General features: G+C 42.1%; 1 protein-coding gene across 1 annotated transcript in view; it reads left to right on the top strand.

Annotated features, from left to right (window-relative positions):
* LHCGR (luteinizing hormone/choriogonadotropin receptor) overlaps positions 1 to 22,354 on the top strand; it is a 54,673-nt gene extending 32,319 nt beyond the window's left edge. The window contains exons 7-11 of the mRNA XM_064571778.1: positions 4,714 to 4,782; positions 9,763 to 9,837; positions 13,243 to 13,428; positions 16,649 to 16,729; positions 21,202 to 22,354. Of these exons, the coding sequence (XP_064427848.1) occupies positions 4,714 to 4,782; positions 9,763 to 9,837; positions 13,243 to 13,428; positions 16,649 to 16,729; positions 21,202 to 22,327 (1,537 nt within the window). The 3' untranslated portion in view covers positions 22,328 to 22,354. The remainder of the gene's footprint in view (positions 1 to 4,713; positions 4,783 to 9,762; positions 9,838 to 13,242; positions 13,429 to 16,648; positions 16,730 to 21,201) is intronic.
* Positions 22,355 to 26,681: the final 4,327 nt, after the last annotated feature.

Consider the following 26,681-nt stretch of genomic DNA (forward strand, 5'->3'; position numbering starts at 1 on the left):
ACAGCAGCATATAGAGATCAGCCTGGTGACAGTGAACTGGTGACAAGTTATCCATACAACCAAGGCCAAGGCATCCACTCAAGAAGTGTCTTCATACACTTCATACACAGGAATTATTCAGGTATAAAAGGACTCCAGCAAAATACCACCAGAGAAGAACGTGATGAATTTAGGATCCCTGTTCTTTAAGTAGGTATCTGTATAGTCATTTGATAAAAATTTGCTTATAGATATATCACCATGGGGACATATTTTCTAAAATAGAAACCCTGAGGCCACTTTTTGAGACCCTGCAAATCTGCAAACACATATTAAGTTTTCTTCTTTAAAATCATCCAAAAACTAGGTGCTTACATGATCCAAAACGGAACCATGGCAGATCATCTAATACTGTTAATACAACCCCAGAAATGCTTTTAGAGCCCCAGGAATATTTGGAGTTGTTTTAAGGCAGCATTCAGAATGAGAGTCTCATCTGTGATTAAGTTCTAAGCCTGAACCTTATTTTGAATAAAAAGGTGACACTCTCTCTTTTTGAATCACAATTACTGACATTTGAATAGAGCACATAGACAATGCTTTAAAGTAAGGTGCAGCTATTGTAATGGGGGGGCGGGGATCATTTCTGTGCTTGTGACAGCATCCTCAGGGCAAAGGGAGCCATCCTCATTTAATTCTGACACCATGATGTTTTGGGAAAAAAGTTATCTGAAGTGATTCTCCAGATGTTTTAAGGGGCATTTTAAAGCATTGTATGGGCCTGACAGCAGGAAGCCTCCCACTCACATTCGTAACTTCTCCAAAGTAAGGAAGCCAGTTTTAATCAAAACAAAGCAACACATTCTATTGTGTGCAACTGGTAAGAACAAAGCTGAAGAGAAACAGCTGCAAAGGAAACAGTGAGCCCCATTCTTTGGAAAGTCGGGACAAGCAGGACCCAGACTATTTTAAAAAAAAAAGACCTGAAAAATGTCCCAATACAAGCATGTCAATGATGCTAACACAGACCAAAGATGTTTGAGGGCCTCTGGAGAGTGAGTACATCTGAGGCAGCCCAGGCCACTAAACTGACTTGCTCCGCCAAGAACAGGAAGGCCCCGACCCCAGCAGACAACAGTTCAATTAAACGGCCTGCTACATTTCATGGAACTCCTGTCCAGAGCATGGCAAGGGACACCCTTTCCCTCTATTCTGGTCAGAGAGATGGAGCTACTACAAAATATAATAATAATAATAATAATAATAATAATAATAATAATAATAGCAACACATTAAGCATTTACTGTGTTCCAGGACTTATTTCTAAGTGCTTCACATATGTTTAGTATTTTAATCCACCCAATAGCCTTTTGAGGTCAATACTATTATTATCATCCCTATTTTCAGATTAGGAAATTAACACACGAAGAGGTTAAGTAACTGCCTAAAGTAACTCAGCTAATAAGTAGTGAGCAGTTGGGTTGAAGACTTGCAAATTTAACCACCAAGCTGCACTTAGAGCCATGGCATTGTAAGCCCCTCTAAAAAAAAAAAAAAAAAAAAAGTATAAAATCCTAATATGTATCAAAACTAGGATCAGGACAGCACATAAGGATGATGGGGAATGGGCATCCAGACAAGTGCTGGCAGCTTTGCTTTGCTCAAAACAGAGTGGGAGCTACTTTGTCTTAATTCACCATGCACGTAACTCCATTGCTTACCAGGTAGGGAAAGCAGTAAGGGAACCAAACTCTGGACTAAGTTCTATCCAGCAGACCATCTGATCTGCATATGGAAATGATGAGACCTATATCATCCCATGCTGTACCTTAGGGCAAGGGGCCCCAAACTGGCATGCCCAAGCTCACTGGGAGAGCTTGTTATAAAAGTGCATATTCCTGAACAACACTACCACATTCTGATTCCATAGCTCTGCAGGGCACCTGCTCAGTGGGTTTGAGTCTGTATTTCCAGCAAGCAGCTCCAGTTGATTCTGAGTCAATGGATGAAGGGGAATGCTTTGACAAACCCTGGTTGAGACTCTAAGAAATCCAATTTCAAAGAAGTTCAAAGAAAAGTCCAATATGATTCCTTCATCTACAAGAGATTGCTCTAAAGAAATTCAAACCCCCAAATGATAAGGGACTGCCAAAGAATAATAGTCTAACTGTAAAATTTAAAAAAGAATTCTAGGGGCGCCTGGGTGGCCCAGATGGTTGGGCATCTGCCTTCGGCTCAGGTCATGATCCCAGGGTCCCGGGATCGAGCCCCACATTGGGCTCCTGGCTCAGCAGGGAGCCTGCTTCTCCCTCTCCCTCTGCCTCTCCCCCTCCTCATGCTCTTTCTCTCTCTGTATCTGTGTCTCAAATGAATAAGTAAAAAATCTTTTAAAGGGCGCCTGAGTGGCTCAGATGGTTAAGCGTCTGCCTTCAGCTCAGGTCATGACCCCAGGGTCCTGGGATCAAGTCCCGCATCGGGCTCCCTGCTCAGCAGGGAACTTGCTTCTCCCTCTGCCTCTCTCTCTGTGTGTGTCTCTTACGAATAAATGAATAAAATCTTTAAAAAAAAATCTTTTAAAAAAATGCTTAAAAAAAAAGAATTCTATTTTTGAGCTGCTAAGGAGGCAAGAAGGTTGTGCGTAATTACACAAGACAACAGAGATAAACCAAGTAAATATCCCCTCAAATTCTAGAAAACTACTGAAAAATGGCACCCCAGAATCCATTACAGAATACAGTTAAGAGTTCATAGGTGAAGTTGTAAATTCAAAATTCCAGAAGAAAGCACAGGAGAGCAGAAGACAGAGAAGACTGTTCCTCACATGGAAGGGCAAGGCTGGGCTCCTGCCAGATAGCAAGCATCATGAGAGACCCAGGGGTTTTACAAAATGAGGTCGCTCTGAACTCAAATTAATAAGGAGCTTTTATGGATTATTTTGTAATCTCTATTTTCTGAATGCCAGTGTTCAAATATCATGCTTCAACCCTGAGTCCTGCTTAGATTTATCTATACACTGGTTTGTCTCAGGTGTGCTATGGATTGATGGAAAGAGACCCTACACACACATACACACTACACACATACACATACACCACAAGATGCAATTCCATGCTTGTTTTATTTAACAAAGTCTAGAGAACCCTTGCAGACAACAGCCACCTGGAACAGGAACAGCTGGGGAAGGTGTCTAATCTTAAGTCGCACCCACCAGCCCATCCCTACATGGCCATGCAACTACCAGCAACCCTGTAGAGGGAAGCTAGGGTCTTGCCAGGTGCTGGAGCTTAATTTTATGTTATAACATAACCCTTTCTCACTTGAGTATTATATCATGGTTCATGAAGAACTTACACAAATATTTCTAAGACTATGACTTTCAAACTTGCTTGGTTGACTATGATTTATAGTAAGAAATTCATCTTACATATACCCATTTGTTCATCCAATTCATTTAACATATATTTACTGTAATCCTCCCAAATGCCAGGCACTGTTCTAGATGCAGGGGATTCTGTAAGAAACAGAACAGTTTGAAATCCTTGCTCTCCTGAAGCTTACATTCTGCCGGGGAAGGGAGATGATGAACGAGTATGATATAATCAGAGGTCAGATGCTGATAAAGCCACAGAGGAAACACAAATCCAAGAGGGGGATGGGAATGTGGGAATGCTGGGGGAAGGGAGGATGGGAGTTTAAACGGGCAGCCAGGAAAGGCCGCACCAAGAACGCGACATCAAGCACAGCCCTGCAGGAGGAGGAAGAGGGGCCATGTGGATATCTCAGGGAAGAAAAGTGAAAACAACCAGTGAAACAGATATACTGGAAATAGCCCAAGACAAAGTATGTTCTGGTCCCATTTCTGCCTATGCTGGGCTTTAGACAAGTCACTTTCCTTTCTGAGCCTCTTCTCTTCTTTCTAAAATGAAGGTATGCCACTTGATCCTCTCCAAGCTCCTTCCTGGCTTCAACATTTCCCAACATCTGTCTTGAGGACCCTCTTATGTCTTATTCTGGGCAGATGTATATGTATTATCCATATATGTGTATGTATACTTTTATGTACATAACATAGAAAAATGGTGGAACAAAATTCCATAAATGGTACTATCCTAATTACATGAAACACACTCCAATATTTTCCACTTTGTCTTATTCTGTTCTATTTCATTTTGCTAAATGCTGATTGCACCCAACTAAACTGATTTCACTATCCACTAATTGGTCTTAAAGAACCATTTACAGGCATTGAAATCTTCTTGGTTATGGAGCCAAATACAGCATTAGCAAAAACACATACTCATCCAAGGAAAAGAAAAGCTAACTCAGTACTGGAGTCTTCCTCTGCCCTGCACTTTCAGCCACCGGGAAAGCAGAGGCAACACAACACTGAGACTTAGATTTCTCATCAGCATAATGGAAATGACAATGAGGATTAAGTCACAAAATACATGTAGGATGACTGATCAAGTGCCTGGCACTTAATAAACACTTAATAAACAAACAAATTGGTGGTGATGCCACTGGTCGAAGTGAAGCCAAACTAGAATAGAAAGAAAAAAAAAAAAAAACAGCTCCATCTCATCAGCAGGACCTTAGAATCCAAAACGTTAGAGAAACAGAGCTAGATACTGTGAATGCCAGTAATTATCTTAGTAATAAATGTCACAGAAGGAAGAATGTGTGATTCCAAAATGTGCTTCTTTCACCGCTAAATCTTCTCTCCTCTCACTTCAGCAAACTATATGGAAATGGGTTTGAAGAAATACAAAGTCATGCCTTCAACGGGACAACGCTGATTTCCCTGTAAGTATGTGCTTATTTCCCCAGCTCATGAATAAAAATGAAGTATTACTCTAGCTACCAGATCACATTCAATCTTCAGCAACTAACGCAGGACAAAAATAAACTTTCAAGTGGTTAGTCCTCAGTGTTTCACTCATGTTACTAGGCAACTGGCTGGCTAGAAACCCCAGAGCACCTGATTTCAAAGATAGATGCAGCCTGGAGACATTAAAGTTGACAGTTTGCTAAAATATTCAACACCCTACTTTAGTCTCATCTCTCGGCCTCCCTTTCTAGCCCGTTCACTCAGGTTGATGGTGTGTTAGAAGCAGCACGATTTCAGTGAAGAAATTCTTCCCCCAGCCTCACCGCAGAGAAATCGGGTAACTCCAGCTACCAGCCCAATCAGCCACAACAGGCCCACTCGCAGTCCCATCCTCCTACTGCTAGGGGGGATTATGGAGCACATTTTTCACAGAGTGAGGGGGCCTGGTGCTTTCACCATATCCTACCCCGGTCCCCAGCGTTCACAGCCTTTAACTCAAGAAGAGCATTGCTACCAACTTCTTCCTTCATTGTTCCCCACCTCTCTTTCCTTCGATGGCTCCTTTTCTAAAAGAGTGGCTCATTCACTAAACCTGCTGGGCTGGGGCCATTGGAACCATAACAGGTACAGAGTGAGGTGACAATCACCCTACAGTTGGGTATAATAAAAACTAAGAGCCCCTGAAAAGCACAACTGAAGCCAAAATTAAGAAAAGGCTTTTATAATAAATTGTATAAACCACAGTCTATACAAGGGCTTCTCAGACTTTAACACACATAGAATAACATGGAGATTGCTAAAACACAGATTCCTAGGCCCCATCCCCGGAGACTTTGCTTCAGTGGGTCTAGGGTAGGGCTTGAGAATTTGTAATTATAACAAGGCCTCAGGAGATGCTGATGTTGCCAGTCTCAAGTTGAGTAGCATGTCTATACAATAGACTATTTAACTATACATATTAACCAAAGACTCTATTATATCCATACCATGCTACAGAGCTTGGTGACGAAGAGAACAGAGCTAAGAGTCACTGACTAGGCTTCAAACTCCAATGCCAGTATTTATCAGCTTGACCTTGCGCAAGTTACTTAACCTATCCCAGCCACAGTGTTCTCAGCCATAAAATAGAGCCGCTAATGGGCTTGTTTATTTCCAAAAATGAAAAGGTCTGTTTTGAATCCTCAGTACTTAACACAGTGCCTCGCACAGAGTATGTGCTCATTTATTATTTATCACATTGCACAGTTCATTAACTACAAATGAATGAATGAATGACAAATAAGATTATATTTTTATAATCTTAGCCTGAGTCTGGCACATACCAAGTGCTCGAGAAATGGTACCTTGAACTCATGGAGTAAATTTTCCTTCATTTTCTTGTTGACTTGAATTTAACGAAGAGTTCACTCTAGCCAATTGAATCTGTTTCTGCCAAAATCAAATCATATACTCTCCTGGCACAGTACTTTCAGATGCCTCATTCACTCAACACGGGTTTGCCAAGCATCAGCTGTGTTTGAGGAACATGCTATATCTGGGGTGGAAATGAAGATGAATAAGCCCCAGTGTTTGCCCCACAGGAGCTTAGAGCCTAGGAAGAAGCATCGCCAAATGGTAAATAAACTGTACACTAAGTAGTAACTAAAACAGAAGGCAAAGCATGATGCCTCCCCTGAGAGAAGTAAAGTCCTCTGGGATTTCAAAGGCAGAAGAGAAGAAAATTAGAGAAAGCCTCAGGAGAGACATAGAATTTGAGCTGGTTCTAAGAGAGGCAAAGAGAGAAGGAAAATGCATTCTAAGCAGAGGATAACAAAGAGAATGGCCCAGAGGAGGAAGCATATGTTCACAGAACAGCACACAGTACCTTTTAGAAAGTTCTAGGTGTGAGTTAGGGACAAAGCAGGAAGGGCCTCAGGTGCCACAGTAAAGAATTTGGACTCTCTTCTGTAGAAAATGAGAAGCTGTTGAAAGTTCTGGGATGCGAAGTGTGAGAGACACTTAAAGAAGGTTCATCTGCTAGCAGAAAGGGCAGAAGTTGGTGGTGGGGGTGCAGGGCTAGCAACAGACACCAGCTCTCTGAATACAGGGGGTGACTGAAGGCCTTTGTGGCTGAGGTCACCTGGACGAGGGGGGAACTAAGAGAACTGAATATAAAATTGGGGGACAACAAGAAAGGAGGAGAAGCCAGAGCAAAAGCGGAGTGGGAGGGACACCAGCAGAGGACATCTTCGGGAGGTCAGGGACAACAGGACTTTGGGACGGAGGGCCTTGGTCGGCAGTATCCCAGCTGCTTCAGTGATGCCAAAATGAGTGTGAACTTCAAAAAGTCCAACTAGTCAAGTTTCTGAATCTTCCACACCTCACTGTTGCAAGAAAGAGGAAGCCAAGAACACAAATCAGTTTGCCAAGGATACAAATCAATCTCATTCATTTATTTATCCAATAACATTTATTAAGAATCACTGATATATTAGGCACCACATTAGGAGCTGGGTCTGAGATGGCAGAGTGGAAAGAGTCCCTGCCCTCATGAAGTTTCTCTTCTAGCAGAAGACACAGACAAAAAGACAAGTAAATAAATGAAGTTATTGCAGATAGGGATATATCCTATGAAGGAAATAACCCATTACTGAGATCTGCGAGTCAGGGACTGACTGACTTTAGGTTAGGTGCCCAGGGATAGCTTTGCCACGGACATGAAATTTAGGCTGAGCCTAGAGGATGACAAAGAGTCCACCATGGCAATAGTGAGGGGAAGTACGTCACAGGAAGAGGAAGCAGGATGTGCAAAGAAAAGAAGTTGTAAGCTCCAGGAATAGAGAGGACAGTGTGGCTAGAGGGTCATCAGCAAGGGGAAATGGGTATGAGACAAACCTGGACATGAAGCAGGAACAAATCATGCAGAACTCAGAGGCAATGGAAGAGTGAATTCTCTTCCACGGGCAAGGAGGCCCATTGAAGGATCGAAGCAGGGAAGGGGAGGTAGGTTTTAAAACCGCCAAGCCAAATTTTCAAACCATACATTCAACCCAGTATCTGACACCTTCCTCATACGTGGGCCTGTTCAAAGTTGTTCAGAATGATGACACCAAGGCCCTGCAAAGTTTTCAAACTTCCTATTTACTAATGCAAGACAGGGTGGAGGGAAGCAGCACCAGAGGGTTGCCCTCAGACACCTCCAGGGTTCTGAGAATCAGTCCCTACCATTCCCAGAGCACCCCACTTAGGAACATTTTGGGTGGAGTTTGGGCGTTCTCCCACCGTGCCTCAAGAGGTTATCCTGCCTGTGCTTCTCATGCCTGGAGGGCTGTGTCACTTGGGAACATGGAAGTGACCCCCAGGAAAACATGGCAGACAAATTTATTTTCAACCGAGTTACATAATGCAGAATTATCAGTACACAGGAAGATCTGAGTTTTAATAAAACATGTGAAATGCTGTCATGAAATTTGAACCATTAATTTGACCTGGCTGACATGAGGATTATTTGCTCACAGAGCCCCGTTTCAATGATTTGTGACCATAACAGAACCTAATTAAAACAAACCAAATCAGGAAGAAGAGCCATGGAGGTTTGGAAAGGAAATTTTCTTTTGATTTAGATTTTAGACAGCAATTGACTCTGACAACCTCATCTCTTTGAAAGTGGAAATACACCCAGGGGATGGAACTGTATGAGACTGACGGGTGCCTTCTGATGGAAGGGCTGAGGATTTCCAAGGAAAACGCTTAGTAGAAGCATGTGGAAAACAGCCGCCCAGGGAGCAAGATGCAGGGGGGTTTGTAGTTTTTAAATGGCAGGCATGATGTGGAGACATGCAGAAAGACAACGAAGAAGATGTAGAGCTATGAGACGAGCCACGATGCCTAAGCATCCTGCAGGGGAGGGGAGAGCGAGTGTCGGTCTATTTGTTCTGCTATGCAACACTGTAATGGTGATGCAGAAGAATCATGCTCCCATGCTTGAAATCACCACACCAACAATGGAGGCATGTTCTAGAAGGCTCTTTGAGGCACCAATCTTCTCTTATAGAATGAAAGTGCTCAGAAGAAGGCCAGCAAGTCTGAGCCCAGGAACTCCTCTCCTTGCTTCCTAGTCCACCCAGAGAGGGGCCTGGGCTTGGAGACCCCAGCGTCAGGGCCCAGGCAGGAGGCCACTTGGCAGAACCAGGCTGAGCTAGCTGATCCTGAGCAGTTCACCCTGAGCTGCTTGGAGCTCCAGGGAACAGAAGCATCAGGTAGCTACTGCACAGCAGCGTTTGGTTGTGCCACAGCTTTAACTACAGTAGCCCTCAACCCTTTTGTTTCCACAACATGTATACTGGTGACAATCATATACCCAGCACAGGACCCTGTGTGAGGCGTGCAGGGTGCGGGGCAATTTTCTACACAGGCTGTTCTTCCTCCCCTTTCCTACCCATAGAGAATGCATGCCGGAAAAAAAAAAAAAAAGAGTACAATTCCCATGATGAAAGGGCTATCTTTGAGTGGACCCTACTTTTTCTTTTCAAGTAAAGTACTGGCAAACTTCAGTAGATGACTGTTAGCCAACTCTGAGACCTCCAAGGTCAGGGCGGCGGAGCGCGGGACACAGAGCAGGCTGCCCTCCACCCTTCAGCCTTGAACACTGGAGCAGCAGTTTCATCCTGGCGCAGCTGTGCCGCAGCCAGCTGTCCTAACTCCAGGCCAGGGGCGGTGAGCACTCTGAGCTGTAGGACAACACATTCTACCTAGTGAGGCGGACACTGCAGGGGAAAGGTGGGGCCAGACACACACTCCCGCAACTGGACAGTTTGCCCGACACCGGCATGTCTTTTTCCACTTTCCCTACAGTCCCCCTTTCCCTCTAGCGCTGAGCACCACGCAGGCAGCCTGCTCCAAACGTGTGTCTGTGCCACTGTGACCGGTAACACCTGACAGTACAAACTCCACTAAGGACACTTCCTTCCCCACAGGGAGCTCAAGGAAAATGCACACCTGGAGAAGATGCACAATGGAGTCTTCCGGGGGGCCACGGGACCTAGCATCTTGTGAGTACAGGGGTGCTGCCTTCCCTCCCCACCCAGGCCTGCTTAGGGTGTCCAGCCACACTGTCCCCAGGCTGGTTTGTGGAGATTCAGCCTCCGAATGTGAAACGGCTGCCATCAACCAATAACGCAAACTGGGAGGGCTAACGTGACGGAAACTGTCTGCATTCTAGAGCCTAGACGTCTGAACCAAGGTATCAGCAGGCTTATTCCTCCTGAGGGCTGTGAAGGTGGGATCTATTCCAGGCCTCCCTCCTTGCTGCTCGGTGTGCCTTCTGGTTGTGACAACAGAACTCTCGCCTTCACATGGCATTCTCTGTGTGGATCTGCCTGTCTCTGAATTTCCCTCTTTTTATAAGGACACCAGTCATACTGGATCTGGATCCATCCTAATGACCTCATTTTATCATGATTACCTCTGTGAAGACCTCGTGTCCAAATAAGGTCAGATTCTGAGGTACTGGGGGCTTAGGACTTCCACATTTGAATTTGGAAGAGACACGATTCAACCTATAACACCAAGTATGCAGGGCTGTCTTACGTGCTGACAGAGGGGTGGCTGCCTGCCTGGTATCCATCCATGGACGTGCAAAGGACAAAGATCTGACTTGCCCCTGGCACTTATACGGACAGAGCTGAGCTTCTCTGTCAGGCTCCCTGAGGTGCAAGCAGCAGAACCACTCTACTTCCAACCCTGCCACTGTCAACTTCTGACTGTGCCTAGTTCCCAGCCCCCACTGCTATCAACCCCCCCGACTGTCTCTAGTTCCCAGCCCCCACTACTATCAACCCCCCAACTGTCTCTAATTCCCAGCCCCCGCTACTATCAACCCTCCTGACTGTGTCTAGTTCCCAGCCCCCACAACTATCAACCCCCCCGACTGTCTCTAGTTCCCAGCCCCCACTACTATCAACCCCCCGACTGCCTCTAGTTCCCAGCCCCCACGACTGTCAACCCCCCTATCTCTAGTTCCCAGCCCCCACTACTATCAACCCCCCGACTGTCTCTAGTTCCCAGCCCCCACGACTGTCAACCCCCCTATCTCTAGTTCCCAGCCCCCACTACTATTAACCCCCAGACTGTCTCTAGTTCCCAGCCCCCGCTACTACCAACCCTCCCGACTATCTCTAGTTCCCAGCCCCCACGACTATCAACCCCCCTGACCGTCTCTAGTTCCCAGCCCCCACTGCTATCAACCCTCCTGACTGTGTCTAGTTCCCAGCCCCCACTACTATCAACCCCCCTGACTGTGTCTAGATCCCAGGCCCCACTTCTATCAACCCCCCTATTTCTAGTTCCCAGCCCCCACTACTATCAACCCCCCGACTGTGTCTAGTTCCTAGCCCCCACTGCTGTCAACGCCTCATTGTCTTTAGTTCTTGCCCCCATTACTGTCAACCCCCAATCCAGTCTAGCTCCTAGCCCCACTACTGTCAACCTCAAACTGTGTCCAGTTCTAGCCCCCACCACTGTCAACCCCTGACTTCACCTAGTCAGCAGCTCCTGCTGGTATCCATTCTGACTCTTCTTAATTCCTGTAATCATCAACCCCTGACTCTGTTTACTTCCTAATTCCCACCATTAAAACTCCTGACCTTCTCAACTTCCTAACTTCTGCCACTCTCAATCCTAAGGCTCTCTCTACTCTCCACTCAACCTCATGACTTTTGCTTTTACTACCTCATGACTCCTGCCCACTGCTTTCTCTGCTGTGTCTCAGCTTCCGCCACCCTACCCCAAGGGTCCTTGTCTGTAAGTCTCATATTCATTGTACACCAGACTCACAATCATACAGGTTGGTTGAGACTCTGTAGTCTAGCACACCTTATAGGCAGAGCTCTTAGAGCAAGATGGCTACTGACCCAGCCGCTGGACAGCCAGTCAAAGAGAGTTGCCTCTGGGTCAAAGTGTATGATGAAGTTAGTGTGGTCACAAGACATCCTGCCTGATAGTCTTTGCCTGAAGAGCTGTTTGGTCCACTTGCTTAGAAATGACTGTGAGCAACAGAGATACCTGCACTGTCTTGTCCAGAACAGTCAGACCAGACCTAGTCTTATTTCACAAGCAGCTGTTCTCATTACACCCTTAGGGTGTCAGTGGTGTCTAGAAGCATTCCTTCTACCCACAACTCAGAAACATTTCCCCCACTGGTCTTCCATGAGACTGAAAATATATTATCAGAGATTTACTCCTTTATAATGAGAACTTGCCTCTTCTAGAATCCTAATTTAAAATCCTAAATATCCTAATTTAAAATCCTAAGTATTAAAATCCTAAAATAACCCCCCAGCAAAACATACGCACACACACAAAACAAAAAACCCACCTGCAAAGAGTTGTGTGCTCTATCCCTAACATATCCAAGATACCTCCATAAAGCAGAATGAGAACACTGGTTATCTCAATCAACAAGAACACAAAAGCAGCAGGAATCTGAAGCCCGTGAGGTAAATTCTGCCGTCTTGACTGGTCCACCAATGACCTACACTAGTCATCGCTCCATGTTGTCAAGTTCATCTGTCTATCAGTCATCTCTTGATCCCCTTCCATGTGCTGGGCACTAAGCACTGGGACAATTTGCCGAAGGGGACTGTGCTGATGGAAAAGTTTCATGGGGCATCAGCAGCAACCACTTAGGAGATGGGCAGGATTTTAAATTTTCTACTGACTCATCTTCCTCCTCACATTGAACTTGTTTGGATTTTTCTCAGATATTGCCTCAAGTCTAGAAAAGCCAGAGTTTGGGACCTTGTTTACAAAACCTAAGGTTTCCACACAGTACTCTTTGCATGCCCAACTGCTTGCTTGCTTTGGACTGATGATGAATCCAGTTTGCCTTTAGATAACATGCAGTCTGCTTCCCAGGTAGATGATGGCTAAGGCCATACAGCAGCTCTTAATAGTATAACTGTCCTGTGCTTAGTGAAAACCTACCCTGCAGGGCTTGATCAGTCAAAGACAGAGGCATCTGAAGCTCTGAATATCTCCCCCTGGGAGAGAGCACAAAAGCTGTTGTCACTGCACGTGCCTGCTGTCTCATAAAGCAATAGCTATTTCATGTCTGCTAAGTGGAGAAAGGGAGAGGGACGGAGAGAGGGAGAAAGGGGTGTGGGGGAAGGAAGAGAAATGCTAATGAACATATGGCAGGTATAAGGAGTTACACTCAACTTTGAAAGGAATAATGGGGTGCATATGAGGGGAAAAACACAGCATAGTTTTTTGTTGTTGTTGTTGTTGTTGTTTTTGATCTTAATGAGAGTAACCGAATGGAGAATTAGGGGAAAGACAAGATGGAGAAAAGATTCCTCAGAACCTAGAACAATACTATTGTTGGGAGGGGGTTTCATCCTATGAATCAAATGTATAAAATATATAAACAAAAAGACTTGCTCCCTTCTATTTTTCAGGGATATTTCTTCCACCAAATTGCAAGCCTTGCCTAGCTACGGGCTGGAGTCCATCCAGACACTCATTGCCACATCATCCTATTCTCTAAAAAAACTGCCATCGAGGGAAAAATTTACCAACCTCCTGGATGCCACACTGACTTACCCTAGCCACTGCTGTGCTTTTAGAAACTTGCCAACAAAAGAGTAAGTAAAAAACAAAAGGGAGAGCCTGCCAAGCTGTGGCAGAAACAGATTTCAAAACAGTCAACTAGTCTACAGCTTCCTACCCCTTCACTCCCTGCTCTAGATCAGCTCCATAGCCATGGGGTCACTTTCAGAGAGCCAAGAAGAAAACGAGCCATCCTGTTTCCTCCCGAAAACTGATTCCAAACAGTTGATTCGCCCTGCAGCTACAAGACCTTTGTAGCCTATTCTGGGCCAACTGAGTTATAACCTTAAATTAGGCTATAATTTGCAGCTGCAAAATGGAGTACAAAACTGGCATCTTAAAGATCAGTTAGCTCTAATCCTTATCAGAGCACATCATTTTTAAAGAAGGAGGGAAGTAGGCTCAAGAGAATAAATTTTACCTAACATCCTAATCTTTAATTTAAAAAAATGGACACAAAACTCTACAGAAGGCTTTTTTTTAAAGCTATTTCTCTCCCAGCAAGAAGACCATGTTTCATTTCAGAACAGAATTCTACCTCCCAAAGGAGTAGCTTAGTGTCACAACAAAAAGGGCATGAGCTCCTGGCTGGTTTGTGTCCAGTGGGGGCATCTTGCTGATTCCACTGATACACTACAATCCAGAATGGAAGGACAGCATGTGCAGGATTTCATTCTTTCCTTAAAGATTGTTTTCCAGACTTCTTTCTGACGGAGATACATACTAATATCTTTTTTTACATCGCAAACCACTACACATGTCACATAGGTAACAAAACTTTTTTACATGTGTGATGTGCACATGTTTTTCTTGTCTATTTTACTCTATTTTATTCCACGTGTGTTTGTGTTTTTAATACTAGTCTTGATGCACTCCACTGTTTTCATGACCCACTAATGGGTCACAACTCACAGCTGTGAAAACATTTGCCCAGAAGTGTTATTATGCAGGCTAAGATGTTCTCAATTAATTAGATGAGGTGCTAGAAGAGTGACACTAAGATGCTGCTGTCTTTGTTTGGAATTCACGTATTTATAATGAGTCAACCAACATGTATTATTGTACATCTACTTTGTGCCTTGCAGAGGTGCATGAAGTGCTATCGGAAGTTTTGAGGTAACCAAAAAGAAGACAAAGCACTCAGAGAGCCATACACCATTAACTGACCTTCAAAGAATATTAACTGAGCACTTATTTCCAAACTGTACAAAAATCTGAAGATACAAAGATAACTAAGAGCTCATCCCACCCTCCGAGAGTCACAAACAGCTGTTTGGGGGCAACACACAAGAGACCAATGTTTAAGTACAATACAGCAAGGGTAATGATAGAGCGGAGAACAGAACAGAATGTTCTGGGAGCACAGAAGAAGAGCTTCTAAACAGCAATAGGACTTACAGAAGGCTCCCTGAGGAAGTGACTTCTGCTGAGCTTTGGAGAAGGGGTAGGGGTTGGCTAGGGAAGAGTGAGTGAAACCATGCCAAGAAGACAAAGTAGCTGGTGTGAAGGCACAAAGGCAAGAAACAAAGGATGGGAGTCCTTTGGGAAAACTGGAGCAAGATGCTTTGTTGGTACACAGAGGAAACAGGGAGAGGTGTATTGTGATGGGCTCTGAGTGCCGGGCCAGGTTGCTCAGAGGATGGGGAAACACTGAAGAACTCAAAGCAAAATTACTCAGATTTGCTTTTGTAAAATAACACTCCGGCACCTCTGGAGATGGCTTGGAGGTGAGCAAAGCTGGTGAGAGACTAATTTGAAGAACAATACAGACAGTGGTTTATGAGAAAGCTGATTCTGGACACCTCAACTTTGGAGGCAAAGTGGTCACATCCCTTCTGAAATTACTGACATGTAAAAACAGTTGTTCAAGGGCTTTTTATTCCAGCAAATGAAAGAGACAGCCTCTGGGTAAAAAAGGGGAGGACAGGCTTATGCAGTTGTAGGCCAGTATCAAAGTGCAATGGGAATATAGTCACACAGAGGGTGTCTTGCTTGGGATTACAAGGTTTAACTGACTCCCTCTGTCTCCACAAAGCTTGAAACCTTGGATGCTAGTAAGGCTGGAGAGCCTGAAGCTGGGCCAGTGGAATGTTGATGCAAACTCTGAGCCACCCCTCTGCCCTGCAGCTGCTGGGCCTGGATAACACACACAGCTGCCTAGGCAGATGGCCCCAAAGACCTCCTTGGTATCTATGATTAAAATTGCAAAAAAAGAGTAAATGGAACCCAGTGCTATGAGCTGAAGGCTAAGAACAACCACATTTCCTGTTAACTATAGACTGGTTCACACATAGTATCCCTAAGAGTCAGATATGGAACTAGCATCAAACACACACACACACACACACACACACACACACACACACGCATACTTTGATCCAAATTTGAGGACTTATAAGCCTGACCCAAAATAACAAGCTGATTAATTTTTGAAAGTGTGTCCAGTAGGTCAAATAGTTCTGCTATATTATCCACCTTCCTGCTTTGTATACAAAGTTATTTGTACAAGGAATTGTCTTGTTAATATTGGAGAAGAATAGATAGAAATTTCTAGTCTCAGTTGCCTTGTATCTCCTTCCTCCTTGGGAAAGGTTGAGTTTCTCACCACCTTTTCTCTTTCCTTCTATTTCTTCATCCAGTTTCCTGTGTGCCTCCCTTTGGTCTCATCTTAGGAATATAAGTACAAGTCTCCTTTAATATCTTGATACTTCTCTCCTTTCCATTAGGCTAAACTTCTTGGAACAATGGAGGAGTAGGGAGCACCCACATATATTTCTGCACATAAGGAAAAAAGGTAGAAAACTCACATCATAATGTGAAGTCCAGTATCTTCAAATCCTTACAAATTTCCCAGCTAGGATTCGAAGCCATGAATTCTGAATGGTTATTTGTTCATCAAGAACAATGTGGTAAGGAGAGTGGTAAGGAGCAAACCCTAATATACCATAAAGGTAGTTTTTAATAAGCAGTGAAAAATCCATGATTCTACATGACCGATTTAGGCTTTTTTGTCTCTAGAGCCCACACAAAACATTTAGCATTCAGGAGCATTTTATCTAAGCTGGAAGCACTCTAATGACAATTCTGAAGCCTTTACTCTCTCCCCAGGAAATGTTTCAGTTAGGACAATGGTGCAGAACATGACTGGTATAATAGGTAAAGAATTTGGATGAACAAAGCATAAATAGACATGATCATGTTTAGTTTAAAGACCAAAAGCTCAACTGCTTTTTTTTTAAACCTCTTTTCTTTCAGGCAGAATTTTTCATTTTCCATTTTTGAAAACTTTTCCAAACAATGTGAAAGCACAGCAAGGAGACCAAATAATGAAACGCTGTAAGTATTTGCATGCAAAGAAATTCAGGAAGCCATGTCTCATTCTATATGCACCTTATTATCAGTGCCAGTGGTTTTCTTCTGATAAAAGTCTTCACTGGGGGGATGTTTGCAAAGCACTTTTTAATAGATTTAAAATGGGAATTTTTTTTCTTTGCAAGCGGCATCCAGTTGATCAGACATCTCTTTTAACTGGTTAAAAAAAAAAACTCTAAAAAAATGTATCTACATGTTCATTCTACAGTTAAATGATCCTCAGAAATTAAAATTTTATTTACAGGTATTTTGAAGTCACTTAGGGCTTGTTTAAATGACGGCTTCATTTGTAGGAATTTTCACTAGTCAGTGGTCAACAAAGATTAACATTATTGCAGATACAGCTTCTAGAAGTAGCCACTTTCCTTCAGAAAGACTCTGGCCACCTTGACCACTATGCTCTGGAGCTTCAAATTATTCAACCTCAATGCTCTCACTAATATACGCTGCATGGGAGCTCCATTTCTATTCTACTGATTTTTTTTTTTTAACATTTTTCCTGGCAGCCTTGGCATTTCACATACATTCAAATGTAAAAGAGCATGCCTCAAAAGATAATCCCAGTGTCCCAATGACACATTTACTGTGATTTATAAATCTTATTATTTCCCCCCATGTGTCCTTCAGGCTACAAAACCAGATGCCCTTCTAAGACACCTTACCATTCTCCATCCCCTCTTCACCTTTTTTTCTTTTCTCTTGTTTTTTTCCCATCAATCTGCAAGTTATATAGAGGCAGCAGGGTGGTATGATGGAAGGACCCTGGGCTTTGGGGCTTCTCTGAGTTGGACATGAATCCTTGGCAGTGATGTTCCTGTAACAATGGGTATCCCTGGACAATACTTAGCTTTTTTGAGACCTTTTTCCTCATCTGTAAGGGGCAGCAGGAATATCATTTGGCTCTCAGAACCATGAGAGTAAAGGGAGTTATTAAAGAATGTGACAGCATCTGGGGTACATTAGAAATATACTCTGTATCCTTCTTCTCTCTTTCATTTAGGTCCAACACCAAGTGTATTCCAATGTTCCTTTTCCTCATCATTCCTGCTCTTGTCTCGATATTCTGTCAGTCACCTTCCCTGTAACTCTTTTGTAACCTATGGCTTTTTTCCTCAACAGGAAACACTTCTGGCTATAGTCAACGGTAGCATCAAGGGGTAGTTTGTGGGGACGGGAGACTTTAGCCCACTCTCAATAATCCTCATCAGCCCGCCACAAGCCTTCCCAAATAAGGCTACAATCTTGAGTTTGCTATACTAACACTACTTTAAAACAAATCCCCTAATCTCCAGCATCCCCAAAACTATGTGAAATTAGTACATAATCTAGGTAAAAAGAATGTGCTCCCTATGAAGCCCCCTTCCCCCCCTTCCTACCTTGCTATTCCTAAATCCCTGGAGTTTAGAAATTCTACAGCCAGCCACTAATCCTTACCTACTCTCGCCAAGATATCAGTGCCCTTGCTGTTACAGCTGGCCCCATCTTTCTCCTATAGTCCCAATCTTTCCTCCTGTCTTTGTTCATTGTGATTGGAGTAGCCTCTCCTTCCTCTGACTCAGTGTTGTAGGTCTAGACAAGTCCATTCATACCCTTCAGTACTAAAGACAGCTCCCTGCTGGGTTTTGTCAATAAGCATGCTGCTGCCCTCAGGAGCCATCCCAGGACACAAATGTAAGTAGCAGCAGGTAGGTATTTGGTCTAAAGACAAATCACGAAAGAGAAAAATTGCTAGACATATGCCCAATAGGGCAAAAAAAAAAAGGGGGGCAAAGGACCAGAGGAGAGAGAGAGAACATGTTTGACCTCTTATTAACACAAATTTATTCAGAAATCATGGCAGAATTTTTAGAAGCTTTGAATTAGTGTTTCTGACATAGTTTTATTAGTAGCAGCTAAAGTAGTTTTTTTTTTAAGATGGTATTTATTTATTTGAGAGAGAGAGAGCATGAGCACAGGGGAAAGGCAGAGGGAGAGGGAGAAGCAGGCTCCCCACTGAGCGGGGGGGCGAACGCAGGGCTGGAGAAAAGCACTGACCTAGAGACAGTGACATAGAGGAAAGGCCCCTGCACTAGGGGTATGAAGACCTAATGCTACCACTACAGCCTAGTGCTGAGGGACTTTAGGCTAATCACCTACCTCCTTTAACCTTGGGTTCCTCACCAATAAAATGAGGGGTTCAGTAAGATTGTCTTTCAGAACCTCTCTAATGCAAAGAAATAAACTATTTTCTTTAATCATTTTTATAACCACCACATCCCTTTAAAGATTAAAAAAAACAGGTAATTCTATTAATGGGCATGAGATGAGGATAAACAAATGCACCTGCATTTAGTAATAAAGCAGGTAAGGTTCCTGCGTAATCTTCTATGCAGAGCAGCAATCCTTCACTAGTCCCAAAATGGTTTCTAAGAATTTCTAGCACCATTTTGGAATTCAAAGATCATAGATTTCTTTTCATTCCTTTTTTAATCTGTGTTATTTCCCTTCAGTAATTGTATTGCTCAAATATATCATTTCATGCACTCACAGAATCAAGTTCACACTTCCTTGTTCGGAACGTGAGAAGCTAAGTTTTGAGAATAGAGAAAAATACTCTTTTAAAGGGTGAGAAACCCTAAGGTAAAATACATATTTGTGATGGCCCTGACAGAAAAATTATGCCCATTCCTCCAGCTCCCAAGATTATATGAGCAGACCTAACAAAGAGAAAATTTGTTGAGCCTACATGCATCATACTGTACACACTTGTTGTCCCTATATCCTTTCAATTCCTCTCAGAGCCAGGATCACCCTGGTTTACTCATTCCTCAAGCATTTACTGAATGGATACTCCGAGCCAAAACTGTGTGAGGCACTGAGAGTTCAGAAATAAGTAAGACCTAGTCCCCTGCCTTCAAAGCTATTAAAGAATAGCTTCACGGATTATTAAAGAAGACACGCATCATCACACAACGGCAGTACAGTTTGATAATGACAATAGTCCTTAAGTGCAGCCATGGCAGAAGGAGTGATAAACTCCTTGGAGGTGTAGAAACAAGAAAGGCTTCAAAGAGGAGCTTACCTTTAAGGATGAGGACGAATTCACCAGAGAGATAAGGAGAGGAAGGGAAAAAGAAACGGCACATACAAAGACAGAGGGATGAAAGAGTAGATTCTGAAAGCCACAAGTCATTTCATGTAACTGAAGGGAAAGTTGCATGAGGGATGTGCAAGAGATCATTATAAAAATCCCTAACAGTCACTGAACCCTTAATATGTGTCAGGCATTATTCTAAACATTTCTACAGGTGTTAACACAGTTAATCCTTAGCACAACATTAACAAGGGAAGTATGATTCGTAGGTCTATTTGGCAAATGAAGAGATTAAGGCACAGAGATAGTAACTCTCCCACCCAGATTTACACAGCCTATGAAGACTGGAACCCAGTCAGCTTTGTTCCAAAGCCCATGTTCTCAATTGTGAAGCACCACTGCTTCTCGGAAATGAGACTGGAGGAAGAGGCAGAACCCAGATCATTTAGGACTTGGAGGTCATCACAAGGAGTCTGGATTTTATCCCATAGCCATGGAGAACCTAGCAAAAGTTTGAATAGATTTGTACTTAAGAAAAGCCATTCCAGGAGGAAGGTACAGATGGACTGGAAGAGGGCTAAAATTGGGGAAGGATGCTGGGGGAAAACTAATGTAACTGTCTTGTAAGAGAGGATGAAAACCTGAACTTAATTATTAGCAGTGGGCCTGGGAGGAAGGGAGTGCCAGAGGTGGGGCTGCTCCTTCACTAGAGATGGAGTTCCTCTTCATTCCACTCTCTGAATTTGATTCATACCCCTAAGGAATATCTATTGTCCCTATTTCCCCCAAAGCAGACATTTCTCCCTGTTGTCCATGTCTATATTCATCTTCTGCTAGGTTTCCAGTAGTCCATCCTTGCTTTCCACTTCTCACCTGGGCTATGTGATTAGCCAGAGACCAATGTGCAAGCTAGTCTACCGGTAGCGGTGAGCCTTCAGCAGGGTGAGCCTTCCAATCCCATTTGTGTTCTACTATAGACACATGGCTTGACAGCAGTTTGGTTGGCAAGTAAATGAAATAAATACCTAAGAAAATGCCAAGAAAGGATTCTTTCAGACATAGCAAGCATATACTGTGTCTTTAAGTTTGTTTTCCAAAGAAAAATCATCCTCTGTAAACAGCTTCATTAAGCCTTTGCATCAATGATATACATACATATATATTCCCTTAAGGAATTCCTATATCAATTTGGAGTTCTCAGATAATTTAACAAATAAACCTAAGACTGAGGCTGTTGTGGCTTTGTTTCCTTTTGTTTCATAGGATTTAAAAAACCCTAAGGATTATTCTTCCATTTTTTTTAATATACAGAATCATAGAAAATCTCTTGAGTTTACACTGAGACAAAATATTCTTCTTACAGTTATTCTGCCATCTTTGCTGAGAGTGAACTGAGTGACTGGGATTACGACTATGGTTTCTGCTCACCCAAGACACTCCGATGTGCTCCTGAACCAGATGCTTTTAATCCCTGTGAAGATATTATGGGCTATGACTTCCTTAGAGTCCTGATTTGGCTGATTAATATCCTAGCCATCATGGGAAATGTGACTGTTCTTTTTGTTCTCCTGACTAGTCGTTATAAACTGACAGTGCCCCGTTTTCTCATGTGCAATCTCTCCTTTGCAGACTTTTGCATGGGGCTCTACCTGCTGCTCATTGCCTCAGTTGATTCCCAAACCAAAGGCCAGTATTATAACCATGCCATAGACTGGCAGACAGGGAGGGGATGTAGTGCAGCTGGCTTTTTCACTGTATTTTCAAGTGAGCTTTCTGTCTACACCCTCACGGTTATCACACTAGAAAGATGGCACACCATCACCTATGCTCTTCAGCTGGACCAAAAGCTACGTTTAAGACACGCCATTCCGATCATGCTTGGAGGATGGCTCTTTTCTACTCTAATTGCCACTTTGCCCCTTGTGGGTGTCAGCAATTACATGAAGGTCAGCATTTGCCTCCCCATGGATGTGGAAACCACTCTCTCACAAGTCTACATATTAACCATCCTGATACTCAATGTGGTGGCCTTCGTCATCATTTGTGCTTGCTACATTAAAATTTATTTTGCAGTTCAAAATCCAGAGCTAATGACTACCAACAAAGATACAAAGATTGCCAAGAAAATGGCGGTCCTCATCTTCACTGATTTCACCTGCATGGCACCAATCTCTTTTTTTGCCATCTCAGCTGCCTTCAAAGTGCCCCTTATCACAGTAACCAACTCTAAAGTTTTACTGGTTCTTTTTTATCCTGTCAATTCTTGTGCCAATCCATTTCTGTATGCAATTTTCACAAAGGCATTCCAAAGAGATTTCTTTCTGTTGCTGAGCAAATTTGGCTGCTGTAAACGTCGGGCTGAACTGTATAGAAGGAAGGATTTTGTGGCTTATACCTCCAACTGCAAATATGGCTTTACTGGATCAAATAAGCCTTCTCAGTCCACCCTGAAGTTGTCTCCTTTGCAGTGTCAATATACGATGTCCTAGACAAGACTTGCTAATAAAGAATGTTAACTGTTTTATCAGTAACCACATTATTGAATTGTGCTTAAAAATATAAAAAATGATCTGTACTAATAATTTTAACAAAGACTTGGTTTTAGGAAATTATTTATTCTTAGGCACACTGGGCAAAAGAGAGATAGCTACCTAACTCCAAGTATTGTCCATGACCATTGCCAGTCTAAAAATTATTTGTCATTGGTACATAATGACATAAAATACAGATGTTGAGAGTGTTTAGAAACGTTTCTAGCAATTTTGACATAGTAATTTAATGTCTGTTGAATCTAAAATTTTCTAAATGAGGTGGTATTTTACATATCTTGGGGGGTTTTTTTCATTTCATCTTTGTAGTGATTTTTATTGCATTTTATAAAAATATTAGTCCATAACAGATTTGACATTTAAAATAACTGGTCCTTTTCCTCACATAGTTTGAAAAACACCCTTCAGGGATTCACTGTCCAATCTGGTGGCCACTAGCCACATGCAGCTAAGTTAAAATTAAAATGTAGTTTCTCCCATGAAACCTCTAGAAGAAAATATAGGCTGTAATTTATTTGACATCAGCCTTAGCAACATTTTTCTAGATAGTCTCCTCAGGCAAGGAAGGCAAAAGCAAAAATAAACTATTGGGACTATACCAAAATAAAAAGCTTTTGCACAGCTAAGGACATTATCAACCAAACAAAAAGGCAACCAATCTGGTAAACAGGAGAAGATACATGCAAATGACATATCTGATAAGGCACTGATATCCAAATATACATAAAGAACTCATACAACTCAACACCAAAATATCAAATAATCTGATTTAAAAATGGGCAAAGACGGGGCTGTTCCTTCTCTAGAGATGGAGTCCCTCTACATAGAATCCACTCTCTGAATAGACATTTTTCTAAGACCTACAGATGGCCAACAGACACATGAAAAGATGCTCAACATCACTCATCATCAGGAAAATGCAAATGAAAACCACAATGGGATATCACTTTACACCTGTGAGAATGGCTGGACTTGAAAAGAAATAACAAGTGTTGGTAAGGATGTGGAGAAAAGGGAACACTTACACACTGTTGGTGGGAATGTAAATTAGTGCAGCCATTATGGGAAAGAGTATGGAGGTTCCTCAAAATAATCAAAATAGAAATATCATACAACCCAATAATTCCACTTCTGGGTATTTGTCCAAAACAAACAAACAAACCCAAAAACACTAATTCGAAAAGATATATGACCCCTGTTTATTGCAGCATTACTTACAAGAGCCAAGATATGGGAAGCAACCCAAGGGTCCATAGACGGATGAATGGATAAAGAAGGTTTGGAAAATATATACACATACATACATACACACACACACGCACACACACACACACACACTGAAATACTATTCATTCATAAAAAAAGAGTGAAATCTTGCCAATCTTGAATGGATGGACCTAGAGGGTGTAAGTGAAATAAGTCAGACAGAGAAAGAAATACTATATGATTTCACTTACATGTAGAACCTAAAAACCAAAACAAACAAAAACTTCCTCATAAATACAAAGAACAAATTGGTTGTTGCCAGGGAAGAGAAGAGTAGGAGGACAGACAAAATAGGTAAAGAGGATTAAAAGGTACAAATTTCCAGTTATAAAATAAATATGTCACAGGGATGAAAAGTACAACATAGAGAATATAGTCAATAATATTTTAGTAAATTAGTATGGTGACAGGTGGTAACTACACTCATTGTGGTAAACATTTTGCAATATATATAGTTGTCAAATCATTGTTTTACACTTGAAACTAACACAATGTTATAGGGTCAACTATATTTCAATTAAAAATTCTAAAATTTAAGGGGCGCCTGGGTGGCTCAGTCATTAAGTGTCTGTCTTCGACTCAGGTCATGATCCCAGGGTCCTGGGATTGAGCCCCACATCGGGTTCCCTGCTCTGCGGGAGGCCTGCTTCTCCCTCTCCCACTCCCCCTGCTTGTGTTCCCTCTCTTACTGTGTCTCTGTCAAATAAATAAATAAAATCTTAAAAAATTTTTTTAATTTTAAAATACTCTGTATGATACTATAATTGTGGATACATATCATTATATATTTTTCCAAATCTATAGAATGTACACCAAGAGTGAGCTCTTACATAAACTACAGACTCTGAGGAGTCAATGTACATTCATCAGTCATAGTGTATGTACCACCCTAGTAGGGGATATTGATAATGGGGGAGGCTGTGTGTTGTGTGGCAGGGCGAGTAAGTAAATGGGAAATCTCTGTACCTTCCACTCAATCTTGCTCTGAACCTAAAACTACCCTGACAACTCTGAGAAACAAACTGAGGGTTCCAGAGGGGAGGGGGTGGGGGGATGTGTTAGCCTGGTGATGGGTATTAAAGAGGGCACGTACTGCATGGAGCACTGGGTGTTATGTGCAAACAATGAATCATGGAACACTACATCAAAAACTAATGATGTAATGTATGGTGAGTAACATAACATAATAAAATAAAATAAAATAAAATAAATAAATAAATAAAACTACCCTGACGAAGTCTGTTAAAATTAAAAATTTTGAAAGCAAAAAAAAAAAAAATTAGAAATTAAAAAATAAAGCAAGTTGCAGACATCAGTACTCATCAGCTCTAAACACTTCAAGCATGCTTATCACTAACCAAGGCTCAATATTTTACATTTTAGGTAAGACTTACATGGACAAATACTAAACATACCATTTAATGAGTTTTGAGAAATTCATATATCCATGCGACCCCAAACCTCTGTGAAGACATAGAACTCTATCGCCCTCAGAAAATTCCCTCATGCCCCTTCCTAATTAACCGCTCACTCCCACCCCCCAAAGGTAACAATGGTTCTGATTTTTCCCCCATAGATTAGTTTTGCCTGTTCTAAAACTTCATATAAATAGAATCATACAGTATATACTCTTGTGTAAGCCTTCTCTAATTCAACACAATGTTTTTGCTATTCATCCAGGCTATTGCTTGAATCATTGTGGTATTTTATAAAAATATTTTTATTCCAATTCCAATTCATTGCTGAGTTGTAGGGCTCTAACACTGTTTTCCATTTTCCTACTGATGGAAATCTGGGCTATTTCCAGTTTTTAGCTCTCCAACATTTTATTAAATAAATGTATAGTCACAACTAGACTCTGTATTTAATCTGCCTTCCACCTTTATGCCACTGTGCAAAGTGATTCAAAATAGCCCATAAAAGATCATAAGCATTACAAAGTATCTCTTTTCTCTGTATGTTTTTCACATTTCTGACTTTTCTACTTGGAACTAGTTACTTCTCTTTACTCAGATGCAATCCTCTCTGGTAAACTAGTGTTCTAGAAGTTGTCTCAGTGATATGAAAGAATACTAATTAGTCATGTTCCTATATACATACATAATAAACTTTTTGATTAATTCATAATAAACTTTTTAATTCATAAGTCCCAGAACCAAAACAACTAAATAAGCAAAAAAGCAGAAAGTCAAAAAAAGTAAAATATATCCTTGCAGAGAAATTCTATTTAAATTATGTCTTCTTAAATATTGTTTGAGCCAAAGTACTTGTATATATCCTCTGAAAATAACTTTTGTGGCCTTATCCACAAATACTGATTTTTCTAAGTTTCAACATAGAGTTATAGTTTACTATCTCCCTCATCCTCATATCCTTTCATTCCTGAAGACCTACCAGTTGTTGAGTGTCTTTGAATGTCTTCTGTATCAAGTCTTTATTTTGCATTCCTGCTGCCACACCGTCATTTCAGGCCATTCCCCCTTACCTCAGAAGTCCTATCATATCTCCCTCATTTTTATTCATATCCAATCTTTGCCACGTCTACACTCTCATACTCACCACTGATTAATCTTCCTAAAATCCTATTTCATCCTATCACATACATGCCAAAATCCTGAGCAGCACATCAGTACCTATAAATTTAAGTTTTAGCTCCTAGACTAACATTCAAAGAGCTCCAGAATCCATTCTCAAGTCTGCTCACTTGGTCTCCTGCTGTTCTTCTGCATGAAACAACCTCTTCCACTTGCTTTTCCCTAACCATGCCCCACGCATCTCTCTTCTGATGTCCTTGCCACTGTTTCCATCCAGAACGCCTTCTTCCTTACCTGTCCTCCTCCTGCACCCCAGCCACAGGTCTAGCTTTGTTCCCAAGCTCTCCTAATCCACCTCCTCCCTAATCTACTGAATTTAAGACACCTCCTTTACCTGAAATACAAAGGCATAAATAATAAATATGTGACCCACAACAATCTCTCTGGACTTCTTTTGCCTTTTCATCCCTATCACTCATCTATCTGTCTTTTAT

This window comes from Mirounga angustirostris, unplaced genomic scaffold (genome assembly GCF_029215605.1).
Source record: "Mirounga angustirostris isolate CCGP_5_RB_7025 unplaced genomic scaffold, mMirAng1.0.hap1 SCAF_10, whole genome shotgun sequence".
Taxonomy (NCBI): Eukaryota; Metazoa; Chordata; class Mammalia; order Carnivora; family Phocidae; genus Mirounga; species Mirounga angustirostris.